Source organism: Mercenaria mercenaria, chromosome 15 (assembly GCF_021730395.1).
Source record: "Mercenaria mercenaria strain notata chromosome 15, MADL_Memer_1, whole genome shotgun sequence".
Lineage (NCBI taxonomy): Eukaryota > Metazoa > Mollusca > Bivalvia > Venerida > Veneridae > Mercenaria > Mercenaria mercenaria.
The window spans coordinates 13,671,802-13,699,564 of record NC_069375.1 but is presented as its reverse complement, the minus strand read 5'-3'; the positions used below and the strand labels follow the sequence as shown (position 1 = coordinate 13,699,564).

The 27,763-nt window shown below is 36.9% G+C and overlaps 2 protein-coding genes across 2 annotated transcripts; both read left to right on the top strand.

The window, feature by feature from the left end:
* Nucleotides 1-3,659: 3,659 nt before the first annotated feature.
* On the top strand, nucleotides 3,660-5,072 carry LOC128548699 (uncharacterized). The gene has a single exon (XM_053524065.1). The coding sequence runs from the start codon at nucleotides 3,660-3,662 to the stop codon at nucleotides 5,070-5,072; it is 1,413 nt and encodes a 470-aa protein (XP_053380040.1).
* A 4,650-nt stretch (nucleotides 5,073-9,722) lies between these two features.
* On the top strand, nucleotides 9,723-10,510 carry LOC128548698 (loricrin-like). Its single transcript, XM_053524064.1, has 2 exons — nucleotides 9,723-9,969; nucleotides 10,050-10,510. The coding sequence occupies exons 1-2, from the start codon at nucleotides 9,723-9,725 to the stop codon at nucleotides 10,508-10,510; spliced, it is 708 nt and encodes a 235-aa protein (XP_053380039.1).
* The last annotated feature ends 17,253 nt before the right edge of the window (nucleotides 10,511-27,763 follow it).

Genomic DNA, 27,763 nt, shown 5'->3' with positions numbered 1-27,763 from the left:
CACTAAGCTCATACAGTTAAAGAATTTTATAATTAGCGTTTATCATTTAGCAATTAGCACTAGCTATTTGACATTTGGCACTTACCATAAAGTATATGGCGTAATTCTTTTGATGAGTAGTTTAGCATTAAGTATTTTGCATTAAGCATAAAGTAATTGGCATTTGTCATTAAATATTTGTCAGTCCGCATTTTGCAATTGGCATAGCGCACCGGCATTCCATACGTAGCTAACCCTTGTTGCAAATTCAGTTTCTTTGAAGGTGACTTGTCTATTGATGTGGGACATTTAATAAGAAAAATAAAGTAAACAAGCTTGTGCACGAAATCGACCGCAGTGCCATACGTGATTATCTGTATTACGTTTTTATCTATTTCATTTGACTAAAGATTGATGAATTTTTGAAAAGGTTGTGTTCATCCGTGTAGCGGTGTTTAATCACCTTAGATTAAATCATATATACCAACCTAAGGTCTTTTCATAAAATGCATAATCTTAAAGAAACTATGTATCATATTTCTTTACTTTAAGTATATTAGGGGGCCTCCGTGGCCAAGTTGTTATGGACGCTGACTTCAAATCACTTGCTCCTCGTCGATGTGGCTTCGAGCCTCACTCGGGGCGTGAATTCCTCATGTGAGGAAGCCATCAAGCTGGCTTACGAAAGGACGTTGGTTCTACTTTGGTGCCCACTCTTGATGAAATAATGCACGGAGGGGCATCAGGGATCTTCCTCCGGCACCAAAGCTGGAAGGTCGCCATATGACCTATAATTGTGTCAATGCGACGTTAAACCCAACAGAATAAATAAACAAATAAGTATATTAGCTAGATCACCCGCGGTGGGCTTCGGGTTTGATTATTAGTCAATATTTACCATACATGATCAGAACGTTTATAGGCATAATACCTCGGCTAATTTTGTTAATCTGTTAGATTTGCCAAGATACTCTGGAATTATGGTCTTTTAATTGCCAAATTTAGCCCAATTAGCACTGTACGCTCTCGAACTTTGAGTTTAAAGCCATTATCCGATCTTTATCAAATTTGGTCATAATGTGAATATACATAATATCTCGGTCGTTTGTTAAACAGCCAAATTGCCTACAACAATTTGAAGTTATGGTCCTTTATTTGCCCCATAAAGTGTTTTCAGTACCATTGTTTTGACGAGCGTATTGTGCGTCAGTTTGACACTCTTGTTTATAATAATTATTTTTATGATAGTTCTATTTTTCCGTATTTGCAAATTGAAGCTTTATGCGAACTGAGTATGCATATCCTTCATATACAGCTCCACGCGGAGCGAGAAGCGTTATTCAGGTTTTAAGAACGCAGCTTATATACCCAGGGTCTGTTTTATGAAAGAGGGCTTTATGTTGTCTCAAATAGCTAGTCTACTAGAATAGCCACTAGACTGATAAAAATATATTCCGACATTTCCCCCTTTTTCTCTAATTCCATTTCATAGAGTCAAAAGTCAGTCTATTTTAGAGATTTTCACAGATGATATCAGACAAAGGATATAGACTGGCTCAGTTCACTACATTCTATCATAAAATGTAAAAAGATATATCATAGTCTAAGAGCAAGTCTACTACTCTGCCGGTAATGTACTACTAGTATATTTTAAACTCACAAAAGAAACGTCCAAAACAGTTCCTGTCAGGCTTATGAGAACCAAATCCTATTTATATCATCCTTCATTATCTTTTTTAAACTATACTGTTTCTTGGTTAAAAAACGTCTGTTTAAAACTAATATCCTTTACAAGATTGACTGTAATATATGTCGACATTTTTTTCATAAACTCCATGTTGTATCTTCAAATACCTGTATGAATAGAGTCATGTTGTTGTTGCTGTTGTTGTTGTCTACCATAAATTAACTGTGACATGTGTTCTCCTTGCTGGTCTTTATTCACAGGGTGGTTTTTATTCAGAGGTGGTCTTAAATACATGTTTGACTGTAGTACCTGCAAGTCGACATTTTGGCGAATTAGTTCAATCATTCCATATAACTGAAGCAGAACAGAGTCTATTACTATAATCGGTTTCCCGATTCTGTAGCATACTGATAATACCAAGTGGCCCACCCACCATCCACACTTTCCACGCACCCATTCATATCAGTTCATAGCAGCTTGTGATAAATGTCAGAATATTGTTGGTAAACTTTTGTTACATGCAGCACAGTGTGTTTTGTGACAAGATACTAAAGGGAAAGAAGCTAAATGATTTATTGGCTTGGGGTTTATGGGGTGTGTAGATTGTTGCAGTTTGCACATCGTGTCATCACAACCTGCTTATATTCAAAATTTCAAGTAAAAACCCTTAATAATAAGTTATGCACTGGACCCGACATTTGATGGGCAGATTTGACCTTGCGGTGACATTGACATTTGACCTACCACCGTCGTTCATGCACTCTGCACATCATCTATACACAACCTACCTACATCCAAAGTTTGAAGTCAGGTATGCTCCGGACAATATATATGATGGACAAACTTGTCGTTTGAGCTCAATTTGTGACCTTGTTTCAACCTACAGACCAGGTTCATGTTCTCTGCACTCATTACTACCTACCTACAAGCCAAATTTGCAATCATTACCTTGCAATGCCGAGTTTAAAGGCAATTCCTTCAGTGGTTATAAAGTTTTACTCCGGACTCAAATTATGACGGACGGACAGACGGGCAGACGCACGCGCCCACGGGCGTATAACAATCGTATGGCAGCATACATTTTCCAAAACTCGATAGTGCGGCGGTAAGGCTTACTGTCGCAAATGGCTCGGTACATTGTTGTTCGTACAAGGGCCTATATGAGCAGTATATTGTATCAACAAATCAAGGTTTTATTGAAGTGAAGACCCCTAAATTGTAGATCACAGTCTTAATACAAAGATATAATTTAAATGATAGAGAGGGACAAACACATAAGTCATAGTAGCACGATATATCGCGTGTGGTTCTTATTTGCGTTGGGTCATATACGGATGAGTTTTATGAAAACTGAAAAAAAAACAGTGCCATATATCTGGCGGATGGTGGAGTGCGCATGCGCGAAGAGTGAAGTCGTGTTTTTTTGTTACGGAGAAAAATCTCCGTTTTTTATTAAATTTTGAAGAGTTAATATAACTTTTAGTACTACTTTTTGAGTGTATAGTGGTTTGTATTCATTGGTGACCAAACCTGCCAAGTGTGAAATATTAATTATGGGTCTTTGAAGTAAAACTAACTGGTTTTTCCTCCCCTCGACCACGAGGCGATCCAAAAACCAAGATGGCTGCCTCCAAGATTTCGACGTCTGGAAACTTCTGCATACTACTTACGTCCGTGTCATTGCTAGGATTCATCCTAAATTTAGTTAACAAACCTCATATTGAAGGTTACAATAGTCTATGTATAAATTTTGTTGCCAGTACTAAATGTCAGAAAGTGAACTTTGTTGAAATTTCGGCGGACCGGAAAGGGAAACTTCACCGCTATAGTTTATAAATAATTGAACAGCTCGACTAGAAATATTGACAATAAATACCTACTTATATCAGTCATTTTAATGTGTGGGGACATACAATCAAATACAAGCACTAAGAATGGGTCGATTTTCCCCTGTGGACATTGTGGCCTTCCAGTTACTTGGTCTCAAAAAGGTATGTGTTGCAATGAATGCAGTGTATGGCACAACAAGTCGTGCGAAGATATTGACACAAAAGAATATGAATACTTAGAACATTCATCGGTCGTTTGGCATTTTTGTATTTGTGATAGTGTAAACATTGATAGCTTTACTTTTAATAGTTATGAACTGAAAACTTCAAACATTTTCTTTCCATTATCAGAAAATGAAACCACCATTGACTCTTTGATATTCAATGAACCGTTCACCCCGTTACATTCTAGCAGCCCGAATGCTAGAACTCAACGCTCATCGCAAAGTGCATTATTTCGCACCAAATCTAGTCGTTCATCCCGTGGATCAACCCTACCTAGTGACAATGTCTTTCTTCCAAAGAAAATAAATTTGAGATTATTAACAGTAAATTGTTGTAGTATTCGTGAACATAAACAAGAATTAGCAACTTGCATAGAATATACTAAACCAGATATTATATGTGGCACCGAATCTTGGCTTAAAGGCATTAAACCTGGGAAAGAACCATCCAGAAATGCTATTAATTCTTGTGAAATCTTTCCTGAAAACTATAACTTTTATAGAAATGACCGTATGTCACGGGGTGGTGGAGTGTTTATCGGGGTAAGAAAGGACCTAGTATCGGATGAACAAGTACATTTAATCACGGAATGCGAAATCGAATGGGCAAAAGTTAAAATGAAGGGCAAGAAAGACCTGTATTTATCATCATTTTACCTGCCACTTAGGAATTTAAACGACCTAACTCAACTTGATAATTCGCTTGAAAAACTGACTAACTCTGGGAAAAATAAACATATTATACTTGGTGGTGACTTTAATTGCCCGGATATTGATTGGGATAATTTACAAGTTACACCTAACGCGCCTGATAAGGCAGTACAACAAGCTCTCATTGATATATCCATCAAACATGGTCTTACCCAGGTACATAATCAACCTACTCGCCAGGAAAGTATACTGGACTTGGTATTTACAAACAATTCTTCTCTTACTAAGACTTCAACCAGTATACCGGGAATAAGCGACCACGCGATGGTGGTGACGGATTCAGATATATCACCAGTCTATAATGTTCAAAAACCTAGGAGGATTTACTTGTTTCCTATGGCCAACTGGACTGAAATTTATCAAGCGTGTGAAAATCTCTCTGATGAAATAGTCAATATGAAATTACACTCCGTCCAGGAGAAGTGGGATACTCTGAAATGTAATATACAGACTATAATGGATAAACATATTCCATCCAAGATATTTAAAAAAAGAAACACCGTCCCATGGTTCAATAAGCATCTTAAGCGTATGACAAAGAGGAAAGCTCGTCTCTATTCACATGCCAAAAGAACAAAACAGTGGACTCAATTTAGATATTATCAGAAGCTTGTAAGCGTGAATTTAAAAAAGCAGAAGTGAACTATATCAATGAAACTATACAAAAAGACTTTGAAGAAAACAATTGTAAACCCTTCTGGCGATATGTTAAATCAAAACTTCAAGACTTTGTAGGAACAGCACCGCTTAAACGTAATGGTTCCCTTTTAAGTGATAGTAAAGACAAGGCTGAAATACTTAATCAATTTAGCTCAGTGTTCACTAAGCAAGAAGGAAAACGTCTACCTGATCTCGAAAGAGTGAATAAGATACCTCTTCCAACACTATAAATCACAATCCCAGGTGTGGAAAAACTTTTGTTAAAAATTAAAACCTCGAAAGCCGTAGGACCGGATAATATATCAAATGTACTTTTGAAAAATTGTGCTAAACAACTCGCTCCTGGTATGACGTCTATATTTCAAGCCTCAATAAGCACAGGGAACTTGCCGGACGACTGGGTGAATGCAAACATATCGCCCGTCTTTAAGAAAGGGGATGTCCACCTTGCCGAGAACTACCGACCGGTGTCTTTAACTTCGGTTTCATGTAAATTACTGGAACATATTATATGTAAACACCTTCTTAATCATCTTGAACGGAACAATATCTTGACTAATTTAAACCATGGATTTAGGTCAGGTTATTCGTGTGAAACCCAACTTATTGTAACCATGGAAGACCTACTGAAAACCTATGATGAAGGTCATCAAACAGATGTTATAATATTGGATTTTTCTAAAGCCTTCGATACTGTCCCTCATGATGAGTTATTACACAAATTACAAAGTTTTGGCATTGAAGGCCCTATACACACATGGATAAAGAACTTTCTAACCATCAGACACATGCAGGTAGTTGTCGGGGGTGAATGCTCCCAGAAAGCTACAGTAGACTCTGGTGTGCCCCAGGGCACAGTGATGGGCCCTCTTTTATTCTTGTGTCATATAAATGACTTACCGCAATCAGTGCAATCTCAAGTTTTTGCAGATGACTGTTTACTATACAGAAAAATCCGTTCCCAAAAGGACTATGAAATATTACAAAATGACCTAGTTGAACTATAACACTGGGCTGCTAAATGGGGCATGCGTTTTAATGCCAAAAAGTGTTATTTATTAAGTGTTAACAATAAATCACCAATTTTTACACATTACGCAATGTTATCTTGAAACAAGTTTCTGAAAATCCTTATTTAGGCCTTACATTCAGCGAGGATCTTACATGGTCAACACATATTACTAAAGTTGCTAAGATAGCCAATTCTACCAGGGCGGTTCTACGTAGAAATCTTAGAAATTGTACTAAAGACTGTAAGAAAACAGCATACATCTCACTGGTTAGGTCATTGATGGAATACGGAGCCATTATATGGAACCCATACTTACAAAAAGACATTACCAAACTTGAAAGGGTGCAACGTCAAGCAGTACGTTTTATAACAAATGACTACAAAACCAACAACGAAGGTTGCATGACAAGGATGCTACAAGAATTGGATCTTCCACCCTTACGAGATCGTCGCAGATCCAACCGACTCGTCTTCCTGTATAAAGTGGTCGAGGGGTTGGTACCAGCTATACCACCCGACGAGTTCATCAAACCAGCTAGAAGCAAGAGACAAATTAAAACTAGTAGTGACCCAAATTTTAATACAAAAAAAACATAGTGGACAGATTTATAGTGAATAACCACCGTGGTTTTATAATAAAAACTGCAAAAACTGAACAGTATAAAAACTCTTTTTTCATAAACACGACTGTGGATTGGAACCATCTGTCAAGTGAGATAGTCGGCGCACAGACAGTTGAGGGCTTTAAGTCTGCTCTCCCTCAGTATTACTAGCGCACTCCCCCCGGTGTCCTACACTGTAAAAGGCCCTACACTGTATCGAAGCAGAAGCAGAATATCTGTCATATGCAACGTATAGTAACATTTACTCTGTAAATATTTATTTGTTACTACAAATTGATACCGTCATCCTCCCCTAAACACTTCACCGATCTGGCAGTGAAGCCCCTCAAATTATAGATCATATTAAGAATTGATTTGTAAAAATTGCAAATTTACTGTCTTTCCAAAGATTAAACATGATGTCAAAAATGTTTATAGTAAAAAATTTAACCGAAGAATACCGAATGCTAACAGCTTCAATTCTAGTGGCCAAATATCTGGAAAAAAATGACACGGACTACGAAAGCTTGCTTGAAGCTCTTTTTAAACTCAGTCCAGCAAAAAGATCAATGACCTTTTTGTGTCTAATGGTTGAATTTTTTATATATCTCTTTGAAAACCATGGTTTAATAATATTTTACACTATATTAAAATTAATCCTGCTGGCGGCAAGTGATTCTGCCTTTGCGACCAGTGCATACAGCCTACACTTCCGTGCAGTCTGATCATGCTCTGCACTGTTCGCCATTCAGTCGGTATCTATTTGGTAAGCATTGTTGAGCCTTATATGTCACAGATCGAATATGTAACACGTCTGTGATATATTCGACCGTTAAATAGACATTTGTCTAATGTGACATATTCGTTTGGTCATTTTTGACAGTTTACACCAAAACGTATACGTTGTGATATAAAAGTGCATGAAACTACAAAATATACTTCAGTTAAACTCATCCTAGGAAGGGGATCGGAACCATTCTACCCCGGACCCCCGCAGGATCCGGCCATGCAATTATATCAATTTTACTCTGTGTTTAAGTTGATCGCTTTGAAACAAATGTATTATAATGGTCGCACGTGTGACTAGGACTTTTATAGATAATCCTCGTCATAGCATTTCGGCTCTACGCAAATTACAGCCTAGGCCTTCATGACCCAAAGGAAATGGATGTCTCCGGAACACTGTTACACAAGAGTTACACCGATAAAAATGTATAGTAATGTTTTATACTGGATGTTATTCCGAAAAGAAAATGTATATACAGGTGATAACTAAAGTATGAGTTTCATATATACGTGCTGCTGTCACAGAGGAAAGAAACGTGCAGTCCATAAAATCGATTTCATGCACGGTTCTTGATGGGGGAGGGGTCCGGAGGTCCGTACCCCAAGTAAAATCATAAAAAAGGAAAGAAGATAAGAAGATAAGAAGGAAAGAAAATGTTTTATTTCCAAAAGACAATGTCAGTACCGCATTCAATATATATGTGGCTGCGGCTACATACGACCCCGACACAATTCATATTTATGTTAATTGTCTGAAGAAAACCCCAAAGAATTTTACCTGTAAGAAATCTTAACTTAAATCATTTTTCCAAATTTAACCGGTGAGCTCATAAAAATGTGAAAATAAGGCGTATATTGTATATAAAATTGCAGTGGAAAATGAGTTCTTAAAATAGAGAAAGGTGGAAGCTTCACAGGTCGCCCAACACGACAAAAACGAAAATGTTGCAGGCTCGGTTTGATTGAGCCTGTTCATGGACGGTAGTGCAAATGCATGCTACCGTCCACGCCCTCTAGCCCCAGGTTGAGCAGAACTCAACATTTACACATGCTAAAAGTACAAAAATCAATTTAGAGACATCCGCAGATGTATTCAAACGGCAGTGAACATGGAACCTTCAATGACACACGTGTTGAGGCGTGTAATTCCATGAAGAGCGGCGTTTGGTCCCCAGATAAAGTAAAGGGTTTGCCCCAAACGAGAAAACAATGGGCAGAACAAAACAAACTGGAATTTAGAAAGGGGATCTGAGGTTATGGAGCCTGCGTATCACAGCAACTGTCAAAAGACAAAATTAAAAAGCAGGCACCATATCCAAGGGGTGATTATACAATACCCAAGGCTATGAAAGCGGGAGTATTGGAACCACCCATGCCGAAATGGTCATGTTGAGAAACTAAACAGTACCAATAACATGACATAAAGTCGTGCTGAACGATCTGAGAAGATCGAAATATAACAGCCCTGATTGAATGTGCGGGGAGACTTTTTACGGCCGCCACACGGCACAAACAACGCTGCTGTGATAATAAAATAGAGAAAGGTGGAAGCTTCACAGGTCGCCCAACACGACAAAAACGAAAATGTTGCAGGCACGGTATGATTGAGCCTGTTCATGGACGGTAGTGGAAATGCATGCTACCGTCCACGCCCTCTAGCCCCAGGTTGAGCAGAACTCAACATTTACACATGCTAAAAGTACAAAAATGAATTTAGAGACATCCGCAGATGTATTCAAACGGCTGTGAACATGGAACCTTCAATGATACACGTGTTGAGGCGTGTAATTGCATGAAGAGCGGCGTTTGGTCCCCAGATAAAGGGTTTGCCCCAAACGAGAAAACAATGGGCAGAACAAAACAAACTGGAATTTAGAATGCTCCTAAAATCGCCATAATGTAGGAAATGAAGCGCTTATTTTCAAACTTATCGGGTGTGTGTGGGGGGGGGGGGGGGAAGTGGGGGGGGGGGAGACATGTTTCCCGACCCCCTAGCTGGTCGGCTACTTTTCTATTTTAGCCTGTTTAATTTACTGAAAACCATGTACTTGTAAACGACTAACATCCGCAAAAACACACATCAAATTAGTCAGTGTATAGAGATACATGTTTTAAGTAAGGATCGGAACCCCTCCTCCCAACCCCCCATACCCCCCCCCCCCCCCCCCCCCAACCTCCCCCCGAGAAAATTGGTTGGGTCCGCTTATGAATTTAGTAGCGTATTTTACTATCATGAGGACACTGTTTGGTCAGCAGTATGACGAAAAAATTTCAAACAAAGAAATTTCAAAGGGCAGTAGTGGTCGTGGTTGTGATGGTGGTAGTATTAGTGGTGGTAGTAGTAGAAGTGGTGGTAGTGATAGTGGTAGAGGTAGTGGTGATGATGATGGTGGTTGTGGTGGTGATAGTAGTAATAGTGAAGGTGGTATTGGAGGTGGTGGTTGTGATGGTGGTAGTGGTTGTAATGGTGGTGGTAGAGGTGCGATGGCTATAGTAGTAGAGGTGGTGGTAGTGGTGATAGTAGTAGTAGACGTGGTGGTAGTTCTAGTTATACTGGAGGTGGTCGTACTGGTAGTAGTGTTGATGGTAATGGTAGAAGTGGTGTTAGTAGTGAAAATGGTAGTGGTAATGATGGTGGTAGCGGTAGTGGTAGTAGTGGTAGTGCCGGTGGTATTAGTGGTGGTGGTTGTGGTGGTGGTAGTGGTAGTAGAGATGGTGGTAGTAGTAGTGTTGGTGGAAGTGGCAGTAGTGATTGTGGAATTGGTAGTAATAGTAGTGTTGGTGGTAGTGCTGGTGGTAGTGGTAGTAGTGGTGTTAGTAGTGATAATGGTAGTGGCAGTGGTGGTTGTAGCGGTAGTGGTAGTAGTTGTAGTGGCGGTGGTAGTAGTAGTGGTGGTTGTGGTGGTGGAAGTGGTAGTAGAGATGGTGGTAGTAATAGTGTTGGTGGTAGTGGTAGTAGTGATGGTGGTATTGGTAGTAATATTAGTGTTGGTGGTAGTGTTGGTGGTAGTTCAAACTAATCTGGACAGCAGATGGCATCGATCGGGTGGCGATATCGTACAGCAATCCAGTATCATATTTCGATTTTGTTTTCGATCAAGACAGTCTCTAAACGATAAAGAGTCGATTGCCGCAGTACATGATATTTTCACGACTTCTTCAAGAACTCTTGCCGACCGCTACGCTCTTTTTTACATATCAAAAATGTCGGACAAAACTATAACGACCATACCGACCTCTTGTTAATAAAGCCCGACTAGTTACCGACCATTTCTTAATTTCTTGTTAATGCTTATTCGACCGCCACCCAACGGTCGCATGAACGCTATCGATAACTTTCCGAACCCCTCGGTCAATAATTATCAAACATCAGTACAAATTAAAGACATAAGACTAATCATCCCGACCACACCAGTCCAGTTACCGAACAATGTTTCCGGAACGATCGGGTCGATCCGGTCGGCCATGTGGATCTAGCTCTAGCATTAGCAGATTCTATGAGGCATAAATAAGGTGTATCAATAATATTTGAATGTTTTAAAAATAACTGTTTTCCAACTGATGAAAATGTGATGTATTTGTTGAAAATTTCATTTTTCTTTGCCCATTTCTTCATGTGATGTATTTGTTTTGGTGTACCTATAAAACACCTAAGTCTAACGTATACATCACATAGTATGTATCATATACGTTTCATGCGCGTGCTATTTTCGATCGAATATATTACACGTGTGATATATTCGGTCGAATTTTTCACTCGTTTTACATATTCGTTCTGTGACATATACGGCTCAACAAAACATCCCTTTGAACAGTTTATGGTACTGTCCAAATTGAAAGATGGAAAAGTTCCTTATAGAAATTTAGCTGGGTAAGGGTTAAAATGAATCCTAATCTGCAGAGCTACCTTCAGAGTACTTTAGGCATTTGCTTTTGGAAATATGTACGCTTGTATTGAAAAATTGTATACTAGATTCTAGTAAATATTTACACACCTACGGTCCATTCTCCTTTATTCAGTCGAGAGTATTTTATTTGTCACATGCATCGAAAGAGTCATGATTGCTAAAATTTTACTTTAGGTAGACGTAAGGGGCCTCCGTGGCCGTGTGGTTAAGGTAGCTGACTTAAAATCACTTGCCCCTCATCTATGTGGGTTCGAGCCTCACTCGGGGCGTTGAATTCTTCATGTAAGGAAATCATCCAGCTTGCTTACGGAAGGTCGGTGGTTCTACCCAGGTGCCCGCTCGTGATGAAATAATGCACGGAGGGGCACCTGGGGTCTTCCTCCACCATTAAAGCTGGAAAGTCGCCATATGACCTATCATGCGTCGGTGCGACGTTAAATCCAACAAAAAAAGTTGGTAGACGTTTTATTTAAGTTCAGAAATTACAGCAGGAAATATCAACTGGTGTTCTTGAATCTCATTCTTGACCCTGTTGTCAATTTATGTACATACAATTTACAAAATTTGTAAAAATGCTTTGCAGTATGGAATTTTCATTTTCGTCTATATCGTTTGAGAAGACTTGTTTATCTTGCTTATTATCAGTGGTATTTCACCATGTGTTGACCTCGTACATGTATATGCGCTTGTCGTGACTGACAAAAACAAGTTTGTCCGTAAACCATAAATATTTTCTCATGAGGGTTTGTACTTTGACAAAAGTTTTATACCTTGTAAATATATATTGTTTATTTTCGTTTAAAACTCTGCGAATCTACCCATGAGTCTTCCGACTTTTGTGTCTGAGCGAGACAAATATCGTACTTTAACGTTCTGCGTGAAATCATGAAGAAATGACGACATATATTCATCGTTCTATTAATCTTAGTTGTCAGTTTTATCCACCAATACTAAGGAAGTTTCATGTATCTCGTCACATTTAAAAGTTCTTTAACGATGTGATTATCTGTTTTATTCAGAACAAAATTTATACCATTTATATGATAATTATAAGTATAGTATGTGTATGTAATAAAAGATGACCGTCTAATGCAGGCCGTTTGTAGGCTTTGGGAGGTGATTTGAGTGGCCGCTGGCGGCGGACAGCAGGTGACCGCCGAATCAAAGTATAAAATAGAGGGAATTTCGTCGGGGGCGTATCAAACTGACCGTTAACGTCAGGTGACCGCTGATTCAAGGTGATCGTTAAGGCAGATTAGACTGTAATAGACCTGTCACATAGTTTGCAAAGTTAAAATACCTTTGATATTTTTCCATAAATCTAGATAAAGAAAAGGACTCATTTATACAATATTTTCACCCGTGCGAAAAATAGATGGGTCTTACCCGTCCATATATCTGAATAACCTTATCATCTTATGTAAAAAAATGAAATGTTTTGTATATATGTTCCTCTTACGTCCAATAACTCAAGTCAATCAAAATCATTAAACATATAATCATGATAATCGCTTCTCGTTTTTGACAACAATATGAATGTAAACTGTTATCAGCTGTATTTATCTTAAGCAAAAATGGTTTTAATTCGAAAATATACAATGGAAGTTATTTAATTTTATTTCTTTGATGGTATCTGGGTTTATGCAGTACTTTATTAACTTTCAGCCAGCCATCAACAATGTACATTTGAAAGATTGATAATTACAAACCATTAAAGAATGATCAGAATGGGATAATAAGACACGATTTTGTCTATTTTTTAGAAACAAAAACCTTGCATGACCGCAATATTTACATTTATATTTAGTTTATAAGTCATAGTTTATGTTAAATGCATTTAAAGAATAGAATAAGTTAATGTAACTATTAAAATTCATTTATCTACACAAATGTAGAGCAACATCTGTATGGCAAGTTTAAGAAATCAAGAAATTCATTACAGATGTATTTTTCAAGACAGTATCATTATTACAAGAAATAATGTGAATTGGAACATTTTATTACTGAATTTATTTATAATTGAATGTGTTCCTTTGCCTTATTGTGTTTTGATAATGTTTCATAAACAGTAATAACCCGCCATTTATAAAGGCTATTGTGTGTTTAGTTGTTGGTTGAGTATTTAAAATGGAGAATAGGAAAGAAATAAAACGTGTTTTGAGGCTATCCTTTACGCTGCTAAGTTTCTAAAATGGACTGTTCTATCATTCAATTTGGACAGTGCCATTATTATTTAAAGGGGTGTTCACTGAACTCTATTGACTGAATAGCGAACAGTGCAGACCATGATCAGCCTGCACGGATTTTCACAGGCTGATATTGGTCTACACTGGTCGCAAAGGTAGAATCACTTGCTGCCAGTAGGCTAAAGTTAAATTTATGGACATGGGGACGCTAAGTGCTCTTTCTGTCTTTCGACTTAATTTTAAAAACTGCTGTCAGTGCAAATTTTGTCTTATCTCACATGCCTTACTTAATTGTATGTATGCATGTCATGCAGATATCGGGTTTCTAAATGCTTTGTATTTGAAAGGTTCTATTGTAAATATATTGTTCAATACACATGAAAAGAAACCGCAATACATTCAATGGAACGTTGTTCTTTACGCGCAACTGCCTTCAAATTGCACCGACATAAGGTACGTGGGCATGATGGACTTTGTAATGTTCCGCCTTCAGGATCAATAAATTTGGGAAAGTTAGAATGCAATAGTTGTATAACTTTTCACCAAGGGAGACACACTTGTACTGCAAACATTTATCCTTAAAAACATTTGAAAAAAAGTATACTAACAATATTGTGACTGGTGTCAAATGTTTAAGACAGAAATTGTTTTGTAGCTTGGATAGAAAAAACAACAGTAAGTAAACGTTCACTTTTTTGTTTCAAACTGTGACCTAAACTCTCTGAGTGTCATCTTTTTAAGAATATTAAAATTAATGTAGAAATTTCACAAAAAAAATGCCACCTTTCTGGAGTAACTGCTGTAATAAAAAGCGAATTGTATTTATTGTACGGCAGACAAGTTAATGTGTAATGAATTAGAAATAAGAAAGAAAATGGTTGTCTATAGAGGTTATGGCACAGCGGAGATGTCACTTACAGAGGTTCTACAGTATTTTGTTCATATCTCCTATGATACTATATTAGCCCGTCACATGCTGTGATCAGTCATGTAATATTATTTTAGTATCACTTTTGTTCATATCAGTAAGTGTTGCACTGCTATGGTGGTACAATATAACATCATAATATATTGCACTTGCTAGCATTTTTCGCTGTTGCTAGGCAATGGCATAATTTCCTTATCAGAAAGTAATTATGGCTTTTAAATTTTGAAAAACGGAATATAACTAATTCCCCATAGGCATTCAGGTCAAATAGTCCCATCGAAGAATAAGTAGAGCTATCCTACTCACCACGGCGTCGGCGTCGGCGTCACACCTTGGTTAAGTTTTTCGTACCAGTCCACATTTTGACAAAGTCTTTTGAGATAAATCTTTGAAACTTTCAACACTTGTTTACCATCATCATGGCCAGTTATAGGCAAGAGCACATAACTCCATCAAGGATTTTGGCTGAATTATGGGCCCTTTTGACTTAGAAATCATGGTTAAGTTTTTCGTACCAGTTCATATTTTGACAAAGTCTTTTAAGATAAAGCTTTGAAACTTTCAACACTTGTTTACCATCACCATGGCCAGTTATAGGCAAGAGCACATAACTCCATCAGGGATTTTGGCTGAATTATGGCCCCTTTCGACTAAGAAATCTTGGTTAAGTTTTTCGTACCAGTTCATATTTAGACAAAGTCTTTTGAGATAAAGCTTTGAAACTTTCAACACTTGTTTACCATCACCATGGCCAGTTATAGGCAGGAGTACGTAACTCCATCAGGGATTTTGGCTGAATTATGGCCCCTTTCGACTTAGAAATCTTGGTTAAGTTTTTCGTACTAGTTCATATTTAGACAAAGTCTTTTGAGATAAAGCTTTGAAACTTTCAACACTTGTTTACCATCACCATGTCCAGTTATAGGCAAGAGCACATAACTCCATCAGGGATTTTGGCTGAATTATGGCTCTTTTTGACTTAGAAATCTGGGTTAATATTTCGTTCCAGTTCATATTTTGACAAAGTCTTTTGAGATAAAGCTTTGAAACTTTCAACACCTGTTTACCATCACCATGTCCAGTTATAGGCAAGAGTACATAACTCCATCAAACATTTTGGCTGAATTATGGCCCCTTTTGACTTAGAAATCTTGGTTATGTTTTTCGTACCAGTTCATATTTTTTGTAAAGTGTTTGACATATGGCTTTTAAACTTTTATCACTTGTTTAGTATAATAGTCTCTATCTGTAGGAAAGAGAACATAACTCTCTAATCTATTTTGACTGAATTATGGCCTTTTTTGGACTTTGAAATTGGTTCTGTTTTCATACAAGTCCATGTTTTGACAAAACTATTTGACATATGGCTTTTATACTTTGAACACCTGTTTATCATTATGATTTCCATTTGTAGGCAATAGTACATAACTATTTTGGCTGAATTATGGCCCTTTTTGGACTTTGAAATTGGCTCATATATTGCCATTTAGTGCAAGACTTATCGAAATCAAAGTAATACAGGAACATTGTTTGTCTAATCTATTTATTTCTTTGTCTGAATATCCGTGGAAATATTTTGACCCCATTCTTCAATCAATTCTTCGAATAGTCGAGCGCGCTGTCATCAGACAGCTCTTGTTATTGTGCCAGTCACTCGCTGAAACATTTGACGAGTTATAACATTTTCTCAATAACGACCACTGAAAACAGTATGCTTTACAAACAGGTCACATTCCAGCCAATATTGAATGAATTTTAACTATACATATATATGGTTTGTTCACCCTCGCATCGCTATGCATGTTTTAGTATATTTTGTTCTTATAACGATGAACTGTACATATTCCATTTATATAAAAAATACTGTTCTGTGACCCTTTAAAACTGAAGACCGCAAATCAGTTCGAGTAGTTGGAATTATCACATCCCGTAAAAGACTGTAAACCGCAAATAAATTGACCACGTCCTGTATCAAACCGAGACCGTAAATTACTTCTCTTATCTTAGATCTAACATACTTGTTAGTAACGACTGGAAACTATGATTACTGTTGTAGCACAGTAGAAACGCTCAAAAACATTGACGGATTGACATCGTTATTGGTTGCCATGCTGTTTCACCGGATGTTTTGATTTTAATGCGCATTCGCTCTTTACGTGTGTCATAAAAATTGCTTAACAATAAGTATGCCCTTTGACTTAGCAGTTTTTTGTTAAGTTTTTGTATGTAAGCTGGTATCCCAGTATCCACAAATTGGAAAGGATTGAAACTTCACACACTTGTTCACTGTCATGATATGACATGCAGTACAGAGGTTCAATACCTCTACTTTGCATTTTACAAAATTATGCCCCTTTTTCAACTTTTGTATTCATTCAATTGACAAGGCTGTTGAATAGTCGAGCGTTGCTGTCCTCCGACAGCTCTTGTTAGGTATGACTTCAGAATTCCTTCCAATTCGGTGCGGCAAGGAACACCTCCACTCGGACCGTAGCGCGTTTTGTACTAGTTCGGGCGCCGCGGTGGAACTCCATCAGTCGGACCGTAGCGCGTTTTGTACTAGTTCGGGCGCCGCTAAGGAATCCCTTTATGCGGTCTGTGTGCATTACGGTGCGTCAAGGGATATTCCCCCACTCCGACCGTAATGCGTTCTGTACTTGTTCGGGCGCTGCGGAGGTGTTTCTTCATATGGATGTTGAATTGTATAATAAAATAAACTAATATTCTAGAGAAAAGATTTTCATTTTTTTTTTGGGGGGGGGGGGGGGGGGGTTACGTCGCACCGACACATTTTAGGTCATACGGCGACTTGATTTTCGTTTTAATTTTGGCTTATGTTTACTCTTTTACACAGTTTGTGTTAAGTTTTGAATATATATAATGCGTGTGTGTTTTTTCAAAGTAAATCACTCCGATTTCTAGTTGTAAATCTACAATTTTGGTTGTATGTGTTTGGTTTAACCAAGCCTCTGATGTTGTCTTTTCTTATAAAATCGTAAACACCGGACAATTTTATTAATCATTCACACCTGTGTTTTACGCAGAATTGTAATATTTATCTTAACAACATGATTAAATTTACTTTTAGTCTCGTTTCATTTCATATTTTCCCGGACGCTAGATCTCTTGGAACCATACGAAGAAAATTATATCGATTGTTGAAATATGAACTTACTTCGCGAACTATTGTACACTTACATGTTGCCAATTATATATCTTATTCCTACTTTTACTTATTCTGTTCTGTCTTGTTGAAGGTAATTGAGATAAGAGAATAAATGGTTTACTAACAGCTTTAGCGTGAATAAGTAAATATTCACTGCAACAATCAAATATTCTCTATATGACATTAATTCTTCGATGGATGGTACCGCTACGATCAAACTGAAATCTGTGGCGTTAGAATGTTAAAAGTTTAGTAGTTTCTTCTAAGAGGGTCAAATTTTACTTTCACGGTTCAGGCGTCGTTTTACTTTTAATTATTGTAATTGTTTGAACTAATGGTACTTACAGTCATAGAAGAACTTTCGCAGTTTATTAACTGACTTAACAAATTACAGATTTTCGCAATAATAAAAGATGAACTGGATACATACATATCTGTATATAAACCATTATATCAGTCAAACAAACGTTTTGCGCCAAGATGCACCAGAATGGATGCAGGCAGCGAGAATGGTGTTGTAGCTAACAGGCAGAAGTCCTTCCGGTGGTTCCACGGGGATTGGATGGCAGGCGACAAAAATTTACTAATTGGGAGTTCACCTTTAAACCAGGTTCAGAACAGATTCACATAAGCATAGGTTGCTAGCAATAGACTGCATTATCAGTTTGTCACCACTGTTAATGTTCATGGCAAGCCCGCCCGCTTAAGGATGTACGAGCATTTTTTTCAGGATATCCGCCATTTTGAAAAATGTTTCTCCGAATAGTGCTTTCTAACAAATGTTTTGCCAAAAATTAATGATAGATAATTAAAATATGGCTAATAATGTATCATTTAAGCAAATAGATTCTACTTTTTGCGAAAAAAAAATTTTCACTCTTATTTTTGGCTGGTATTTGCCTAAAATTGACGTAAGATTTACAATGGGGTAGGGGTAGGTAATGTCAAATATCTATTAAAGTAGATTAGGTTTGGTTTTGAAATTTTCCTGACTGATACATATAATAATGAGCTATAATTGAAATAAAAGTTTTCATGATAGCACATTATATTATCTAGAAAACATATATTAAAAGAAAAAGTACAAAAAATATCAAAATTCACCAATTTTTAACAGTTTTTTCTTAATAAATCTCTTAGATGCACGGTGACCCCAACTTTTTTTCTTTCCATTTTGAAGCATTTTTGTGGGTCATTAAAGCTGCAAAATATTTTGAAAAACGTAACGTCAGAATTTTTTTTGTAGATCTAAATACGTTTTTTTCCATTGACAATAAAGTGGGTGGGGTAATTATGTCAATATGTGAAAATGAAAGAGAATAGTTAGTGACATCTATGCTTATATAATACTGGCATCACCTTGTATTCATATTAACCTGTAACACCCGAAATCCCTATAACATTAAGTAGGATATTATATGTTTTATAAAGTACCACCATTTTTCTAATTTTACAAAATTTCAGAAATGCTAAGTAGTGGGTGAAGAAAATGCCCTATAAAATTAAAACGAGTTCGGTGACCTATGTTTTTTCTTCTCTTGTTTGTCTTGGAAACAAATGTTCTTCAAGCTCACAGAGTATGGAAAAATTCTTTACGTTAGAAAAAATTCGCTCCTACATCCTTAACTCAGTAGGGAGAGCGTTGGTTTGACCGATCGCGGGGTCGCGAGTTCGATCCCCGGGCGGGGCGTATGTTCTCCGTGACGATTTGATAAAAGACCTTGTGTCTGAAATCATTCGTCCTCCACCTCTGATAATTCATGTGAGGAAGTTGGCAGTTACTTGCGGAGAACAGGTTTGTACTGGTACAGAATCCAGGAACACTGGTTAGGTTCACTGCCCGCCGTTACATGACTGAAATACTGTTGCAAAATGGCGTTAAACCCAAAACAAACAAACAAAATAATGTTCATGGCTGGATACAAATGGAAATAGTCACAGGGACCTTGATCTACTCTACTACTGACTTCAGCATCTAACATCACGACACTAATGTTTTCAGTAATTTGTAGATGTAAGTCATGCAATTTCCGTGGTTGTAGCCATAAATTTCATTGGTCCATAAAACGTACTGGGTAACAGCGGTGTTGCGGGGATATTAATCACCTTTAGCGATAGCTCTAGTTGTTTCTAGAAAACAATGTATCCATAGACATTTTTCAGCTAATTCGTAAAGAGGTGCGTTTCAATCCGAACAGGAATAATAGAATCTAATTTGAAACTGTGTTTGTGTAATATATACTAGTAATCTATAATCTTTTTACAGAGGATAGAGTGTTGGTGGAGGAGACTTCATGAGATGTGCATTATTGCAGCATGGCAAGAACTTCTTGGTGACTTAGAAAGCAGAGGGATATTTTCCACCCCAAATAATCTTCATATGTGAGTTAAACAATTCAATGGCCACATCTTTGTTAGCAAATGTACCGTTTAATATTATAAAAGTAGTTTCTTGTTTAACGTGGGTAGTCGACGAAAGTCCCCACCTGGAATGGATGGAACAATTTATTTCCAGCTGAGCCCGTCGGCAGGCGTCATATTTACCTCCACAACAGTCAGTCTAGGCCGATACTGCTGGAAACAGTACCAATTTAGGTAAATCACCCAGCACTGAACACTAGTCGGGATATCAGCCGCGACCGGGAATCATACCAGGACCTCTGGCGTTGTAGTTCAACCTGCTAACCACTGCACCACTGACTCCCTACTGACATACTGACAAAATGTATTTATGTGAACGTAGATATATAGGACAGACGGAATAGGGCTTGTTATAAAATTGTCTTTTCTGGCAACGAAAGGAACACCCAATCCGAAAACAGCATAATGTCTAATATTAATATTCGATATATCGACAGAAGCGTGCAGTTAGAAGACAGTAGGCCTAGCTTATTAATGCGAACTCTAATTATGACCAACTTCAGAATTCAGTTACCGCAAGACGGACTATTAAAATTAAAACAAACGGATCATCATTATTAGTTGTTTTTTTTTTTTTTTTTGGTTCATGGGGTTTCAGGAAGACTCAACATTAAATCTATGGACTATATGATATGCATTTCTGTGATTGTGTATGTGTGTGTTTGTGTTTTTCAGAGAATATGTAAGGTTTTGCTTCACAAAAATAATACAGCATGACCTAGATCTGGTCCGTCAAGTATGGAACGATAATCAAATCTGACGTCAGAACGGAGATGTCCATGGCAAGCCATAAATCCTCTACCACCATCCAGACTTATATGGAATTGTGCTCAATATTATTATCACAAGCGATAGATGAAAGCTCTTCGTCTTTACTGTCAAACATTTATTGTTCAATTTTATGGTAAAACTGCTATTTCAATTCAAAGTAATTAAAACTACACTGTCAATTAACATAATGGGTCATTCTTAGCACATAACACCACGTGCGGGATTCGGTGGTGGAGAAACTCGGAGTATGACCAAATGCAGATGATAGAGTTTTAAATATTATTAAAAGTCCATAAAACGTATTGACACATAAATAGAATACGCGATTCAAGTATCTTTTTATGCCCGCGGCATCTACTGATGCGGGAGGCATATAGTGATTGTCCTATCCGTCCGTCCGTTCGTCCGTCCGTACGAGGTTAACCAAATGGGACCGTTTCGTCTAGCATCAATATCCCTTACTAGAATGACTTAATACAAATGCAGATGTAACCTGTGACCATTCCTCGTCTTCAGACATCACCTGACCTCAGTTTGACCTTGACCTCGTTTTGGACTTAGTTTGCTTTGTATGGACCATGTCTTGGTTAACCAAATGGGACCGTTTCTCCTTGTTTTAATTTATTATATATTCAAAACCAAGTTATATAAAAATTTGACATTTTGTTACAAGAAAAAGGGCTGGTCAAGATGAGGTTCGGACCCACAATCCAACTATACATATTGTCAATATCGCGTCCCCTACAAATAGCCGAGCTACCATTTGAAAAGGAAACGTTTTAAGTCTTATTGTAAAATCTACAAAAACATAAACATTAAACAAATAGCGCTGTTGGTTAATATTTGTTTATCGGGACTGGATTTGCATTCTTTATCTTACTACCTACGTTAAATTAATATATGTAATTCAAGCATATTTATTTTTTTTTGCATCTGAAGGCACAAGAGACTATGAATTTCCAGCAGAAATGGAAGATGTAGCCACCTTCTGCTCTCCTTTTGCAAACCAACGCCGCTGTGAGGAGTCCCTGCAAACACCGTCACTAACTGGCTACGAGGAGCGCTCCCTGCAAACCACCGTCGCTAACTGGCTACGAGGAGCGCTTCCTGCAAACCACCGTCGCTAACTAGCTACGAGGAGCACTCCCTGCAAACACCGTCACTAACTGGCTGTGACGAGCCCCAGCGAACCACCGTCGCTAACTGGCTGTGAGGAGCCCCTGCAAACCATCGTCGCTAACTAGCTGTGACGAGCCCCTGCGAACCACCGTCGCTAACTGGCTGTGAGGAGCCTGTGCAAACTACCGTCGCTAACTGGCTGTGACGAGCCCCTGCAAACTACTGTCGCTAACTGGCTGTGACGAGCCCCTGCAAACTACTGTCGCTAACTGGGCTATTTTTTCACAACTCTATATATTTTAAATAGCGCTGTTGAAACTCGCCGGTTTTTAAGAGCGTTCTCTTGAATTACTGTTGAAAATATTGTATTCATTCTTATTTCATTGATTTTTGTACAGCTTATACTGGATCTTATTTTGTCCAAAATATTGGCTTAAGAATCTGCCTGCACCTATTTAAGACCAACATGTTTTCTGTCTCAACACTATAGTTAAATTCCCATAGTCCCTGACTTTAGGGTTATGAGTGAGAATGTGAGTGTTAGGGTTGTGGTATGAGATAGGATTAGATTCAGGGAAAGGGATTAGTGCTGCAGCCTAGAAGGAAATGCATAGTGTGGACATATTCTAAAATTTCTCGAAGATATTTGACTTACTTCAACTTTCAAATTTTGGAGCCAAATGTAAAAAAGTATATCTTTAAAATATTATACTGCAGAATTCCGTCATACCAGTGGTTCCAACAAACCCGTTTAAATTGAAATGTTGTGACATTTCGTTTGTAGCGCCACTTACCGATTGTTTACATCTCCATTGTCTAATAACTTCTGCATCATAGGAATAAAAATACATTTTTTCCGTAATGGTACTCATTTTGGTCAGATTCCCATTTGCTCACAAATGACAGATAAATTTCAATGTAAAATCAGGTTTACAATGTGTTTTAGTGGTTATTTGTTAAAAGAACATTCTTTGATGTTGATATCATTCACGGTTAAAGAACGGAATGGCGTTTAATTTTAAAGTAATTGTTCATAAAAACTCACATACGACAGGGTCATAAACACTGGCAAGAATATTTTATGAAAACTCAAAATTTCACATCATGAATTTTTCCGATGCAATGACGCTCTGTCTAAGCTATTGCTAAATGGACTTGACTTAAAATGGTCCCCGGCACATGAACACCAAGCCGCATTAGCATTTAGCACGTGTTATTTTGCAATGCAAACAAAATTGTACATCACGTCAATGTTCGAAGGAACAGTGAGAACGTAAATATCTAAGTAATAAATATAATTAGTAAACGCAAAGTGAATGGCAGAATAAGATTGATATATTCATGAAATGCTAGCGATTTATGTTTACTTTAGAAGGACCCTTGCTTAGAAGTTGTTTCATCTCGGTTCGGTGTATATATATATATATATATGAAACGACATTTGATCTCGTAATAAGATACACGTTAGAGAGGTCGTATGTATGACTGTCTTTCGATCAGTTTCTTGCATTCTTGGAGGTCGCACGTTTAAGTTGGTCTTCTTACTTTTGCAACAATTAATGTTCATTCTGCACAGTCATGTAACGACTTTAATTTGTAAGGAAACATACACGTGATTTTCTGCAGTCATTTCTTTAGTACGCACTCTTGGTTTTATAGTTTATAATCAGTTATGAGCATTTTTTCACTTAGTGTATTTACTGTTAATTTAAAACAACTGGACCACTGCCCGGATAAATACAGGGAAAACGGATAAGACAAGAATAGGTAAAATACATCAAATCGTCGGTGGTCCTAGACGGGTCCATGATCCTACCTTCTATTCTACCAGTAGTCTTACCTAACAATGATTTCAATCAAGCATTTTTAATAATGACCAGTTTTATGTGGTTGGGAATCCTATGCTAGGCGCTCTTCGAGAATTGCAGAATGCAGTGGTGCGTTTTTTTCTTATTAAATACTATACAAATCCATAGTATAAGGATAGCTGACCAGCATTTCAAATATAGGGAACCATGATAATCCTCTGGTTACCGAGAAAGGGTAATGCTCAACATGCTTATAAATTTGGGCTATTGAAAATATATCAATTTCGAAATAGTGCTCAAATCAACTAGCTGCAGGATTTCACTTTGATTAGCTAACATATATTTACATCTGTTTAAAAGTTTTGTATACAAGTTATTCTTACGAAAAATTAAGTACGTCTGCATATTCTAAGCCATAAAGTTCCAAAGACCTGGGGCCGTATTCGTCATCGTTTACCGTCATTGTCTGAATCTTAGACTGTAAAATGATAATTTTTTCGTTTTCCTCTGACTTTGTCATATATGCACGGATTGAAGTGAATCTTTCCAGAAACTTCGTGCGAAATTTTAGCAAGTATGGATATGCTGTTAACAAATTGAATATTTGCCAATTTTGATTCTAAGTTTCTTACTTTAAACTTTGATGTATACGGGCCCTGCTATAACCATGCTATGAATACTGTAAGAACAGTATAAAACATATCGTAAAATGTGTAGTATCTGTATATTTTCTGTTCGCTTCCAGAAACGTTAAGTAGAAGTATTTGTATGAGTCACTGACGACAATTCTAAACTGAAAACTCTTCCTGTCACACTCCAGGTATGATAAATGGAATTAAGAAATAAAATCATTGTTTGGAGTTTAGATGCGAAGGAATTAGATACCACGACGGCGCAGCCCGAGTGATAGAGCAAATCACTATTTCGATTTTAACACGTTATTGGTCTAGGAATATTTGGCCTATGTACATCCTTGACGACATTCATTACACATTTGCCTGTTTTCTGTTGGTCTGTTTTATGTCGTTTGACGCCATGACATACTAAATGTGACGTCAGAAAAATGAATTGTTATATGATAATACACAATTTTCAGCCTCCTTTGTTTAATAGGAAAACAAATTGGATCATGTTAGAATTGGTTATAACTGTAAAGAAAACACGTCGAATAATTTAAATGTAATAAGTCAGTATAAATGAAACTAAACTGTTTTGATTTCATCTGCATTACAGATTTGTTTGATTTAATCATATATTATTGCTAATAAAAATATAGAACATGCAATACATTGTACATATAACACATTGAAATAAACACACATATGATGAAGCTGATTTAAAGAAAAAGCAAAAGTTTTTCCAACGTTAATAACGACCCTCCTCAGAAATAAATAATGTAACAAAATGATCAGAATTGTTTTCAAGATAAATACTAAGTCAATGTTTTACATGCAACATTTTATATACAATTTTGTTTGAATGTAGGAATAATACTAATCTAGTTCCTGTCCTGTAATGGTTCCCATCAAAATGGCTTCCCATGATTGGATCAGGTAACTGGAGTTACAGTTTGTAGCCGTATGTTCATTGAATGTATTATGTACAAGTATATAATATTACTCTTTCACATTGTCCCTTTTGTACCAACAGATTATTAATAGCACCATTATATTGTAGTTAAGGGCTTTTTTCCCCTATAAAGCTACCACCCGTAAAAGGAGGCAATCCAAATACAAAAGATATGTTTTCTCATTGTTGAACTTAAAATTCCCAAACCCTAGTTACTTCCTAGTTTTTTGGGTTTTTTTGCGCTTTTCAACAATAGTTTGCTATTTTGTAAACTTTTACTTATTAAATTCAGTAAACAGTTATCACTATACCATCACACATTTTAAAATGCTATTAAAAAGAAATCAAGTATATTTCGTTAAGTTTTCGTTATTCCCAATTAAGACAAATTACAGAGGGTTTTTCCCAATTGTACTGGTGTCGTTGGCATTCCCAAAATGATGAGAAAAATGCCTGAATTCTTAAGCGCGGGAAATTTAGAGAAAACCTGTTTATGTTTTATGGTTACCTATTATTTCCAAAAGTGTATACAAAAAATAATTGTACAAAAATATACAAGTGATAGCAAAAAATCCAAAAAGGCCAATATCCCTCGCATATAAGTGTTTTTACCCTTTTGTGAATTTTAGAGTTATTTCAAGTCAGGTATTTTTTAATTCTATCTAAATACTCTTGAAAAAAAATGTTTTCATTAAAAGTAACTAAAAATATCTTTATGAGATTATTCTGTACGAATAAATAGCATTTTGGGTAAAATTTACTTTTATGTTGCTGTGCTGGACCATAATATAGATCTACATCTATACAAGAAAAAAAAGCAAATGTCAAGGAAAAGACAAACAGAAAAATATGGACTTACATAAAGATGCATAATTTTCTGATTATAAACAGTGTTTTATATCTATTCAATAAAAATTGGGGGAAAGTGTGTCCTAAATGAAACCAGACCTCTTCCTACATTCTTACAATTAACGTGGCATCTTAATGCACATAGATGTGAATGTTTCATAAAAGCAATTTTTGTTTGCTGTGCATTTAAATGTGTTAAATTAACGATAATGCCGCATATATTTGATGTTGATGCTTTAAAAATGAATAAATCTGACCAATAAAATAATTTTTTCTTCAATCTTCTACGCAGTGATCACATTTACCTATAGGTAGAGATTTCTGAAGTTGATAGAAAACAACTCTTGCGTGCAGTTTGACTTTTCTTAAAAAGACTGCCACAGTCAAAATAAGAAAAGTCATAAATTGGAAAGTTATTATTTCGTACTGGTAACAGGAAAAGTTTGATATATTGTGTTAAAAGCTGTAATTTCCGCCACCGTTTTTACACACATCTGTTTCAGCTGGAATTTTACTTGAGAAATGCGCATAATTCCACTTTAACGTTATAGAGTGTGGAGTGTAGATTTCTAGCATAATAATAACCTTTAAATTCATTCAGAGTATATAAAGTAAATGTTCGAGTAACTATTAAGTAACAGATAGGTCAACACATTCTGGTGTTCTCCAATGAAAACCTTACATGTTTCTATTGGTTTCTTTTCCAGCGCGTCGCTTTGCCATCAACGCTATGCCGTAATAATTGTGTCACATCCTGCCTGCAATGCAGAATTCAAAATTCACCCCTGCCAGCTTAAGGTCACAGCTCGATTATTTAATGGTTCCACACGATACCATAAACCCTTTCAATATCCATAACAATAGTGTGGATATAGCTGTCTTTCAGGCTACTTTGTATATCATTGCTCCAGTTATTTGAGCATCTGCTAAAGGCTAATTTTGTAATCCTGTTATTGTTCATTTTCGTTAATATGTTCCAGTTCTGTAACATGTTCAACCAACGTCTGTGTCTACTAGGAAGCCAACCGATGTCACCTAGGTGTTAACCTATGCAAGCATAAAAAGTACCTGATAGTACGAGGTTGCACTGGTATTTTAAAAAATCCCATATAGTTGAACAGTAGTCTAAACTAAGGATTCATACAGTTTTAAACCAAAGTCCTTCATGCTATGAATTCTATTTATTACACCGCGTACGACCCCATCTGCACCTTTACTCAAAGCGTCACAGTGGCATGAGAAGTCTAAATTTTCACTGAATGTATCTCCAAGGTACTTGTAATTTGTAACCGTTTCTAACACGTTGTTACCGGTATGGAAATTAAACTCTAACGATAAATGCCAACCCTTTTGAAGATATATACATTCAGATTTCGATCTAGCTATTAATAAGTATACGCCACTTTTTGCAAAACTGGTGCATAACGTTTAGCATTTATCACAGATCGTTTTCACTGTTGGCCATTAGAACGATATTATCTTGAAATATTTACGTTACCTACAGCAATGCCAAGGTCAAGGTCTTTTATATTACCAACAAGGTCATTG

Coding starts and splice junctions, on each gene's coding strand:
- LOC128548699 (XM_053524065.1), top strand. CDS start 3,660: ATGTGTTGCAATGAATGCAGTGTATGGCACAACAAGTCGTGCGAAGAT.
- LOC128548698 (XM_053524064.1), top strand. CDS start 9,723: ATGAGGACACTGTTTGGTCAGCAGTATGACGAAAAAATTTCAAACAAA. Junction 9,970..10,049: donor TTGTAATGGTGGTGGTAGAG/GTGCGATGGCTA, acceptor GTTATACTGGAG/GTGGTCGTACTGGTAGTAGT.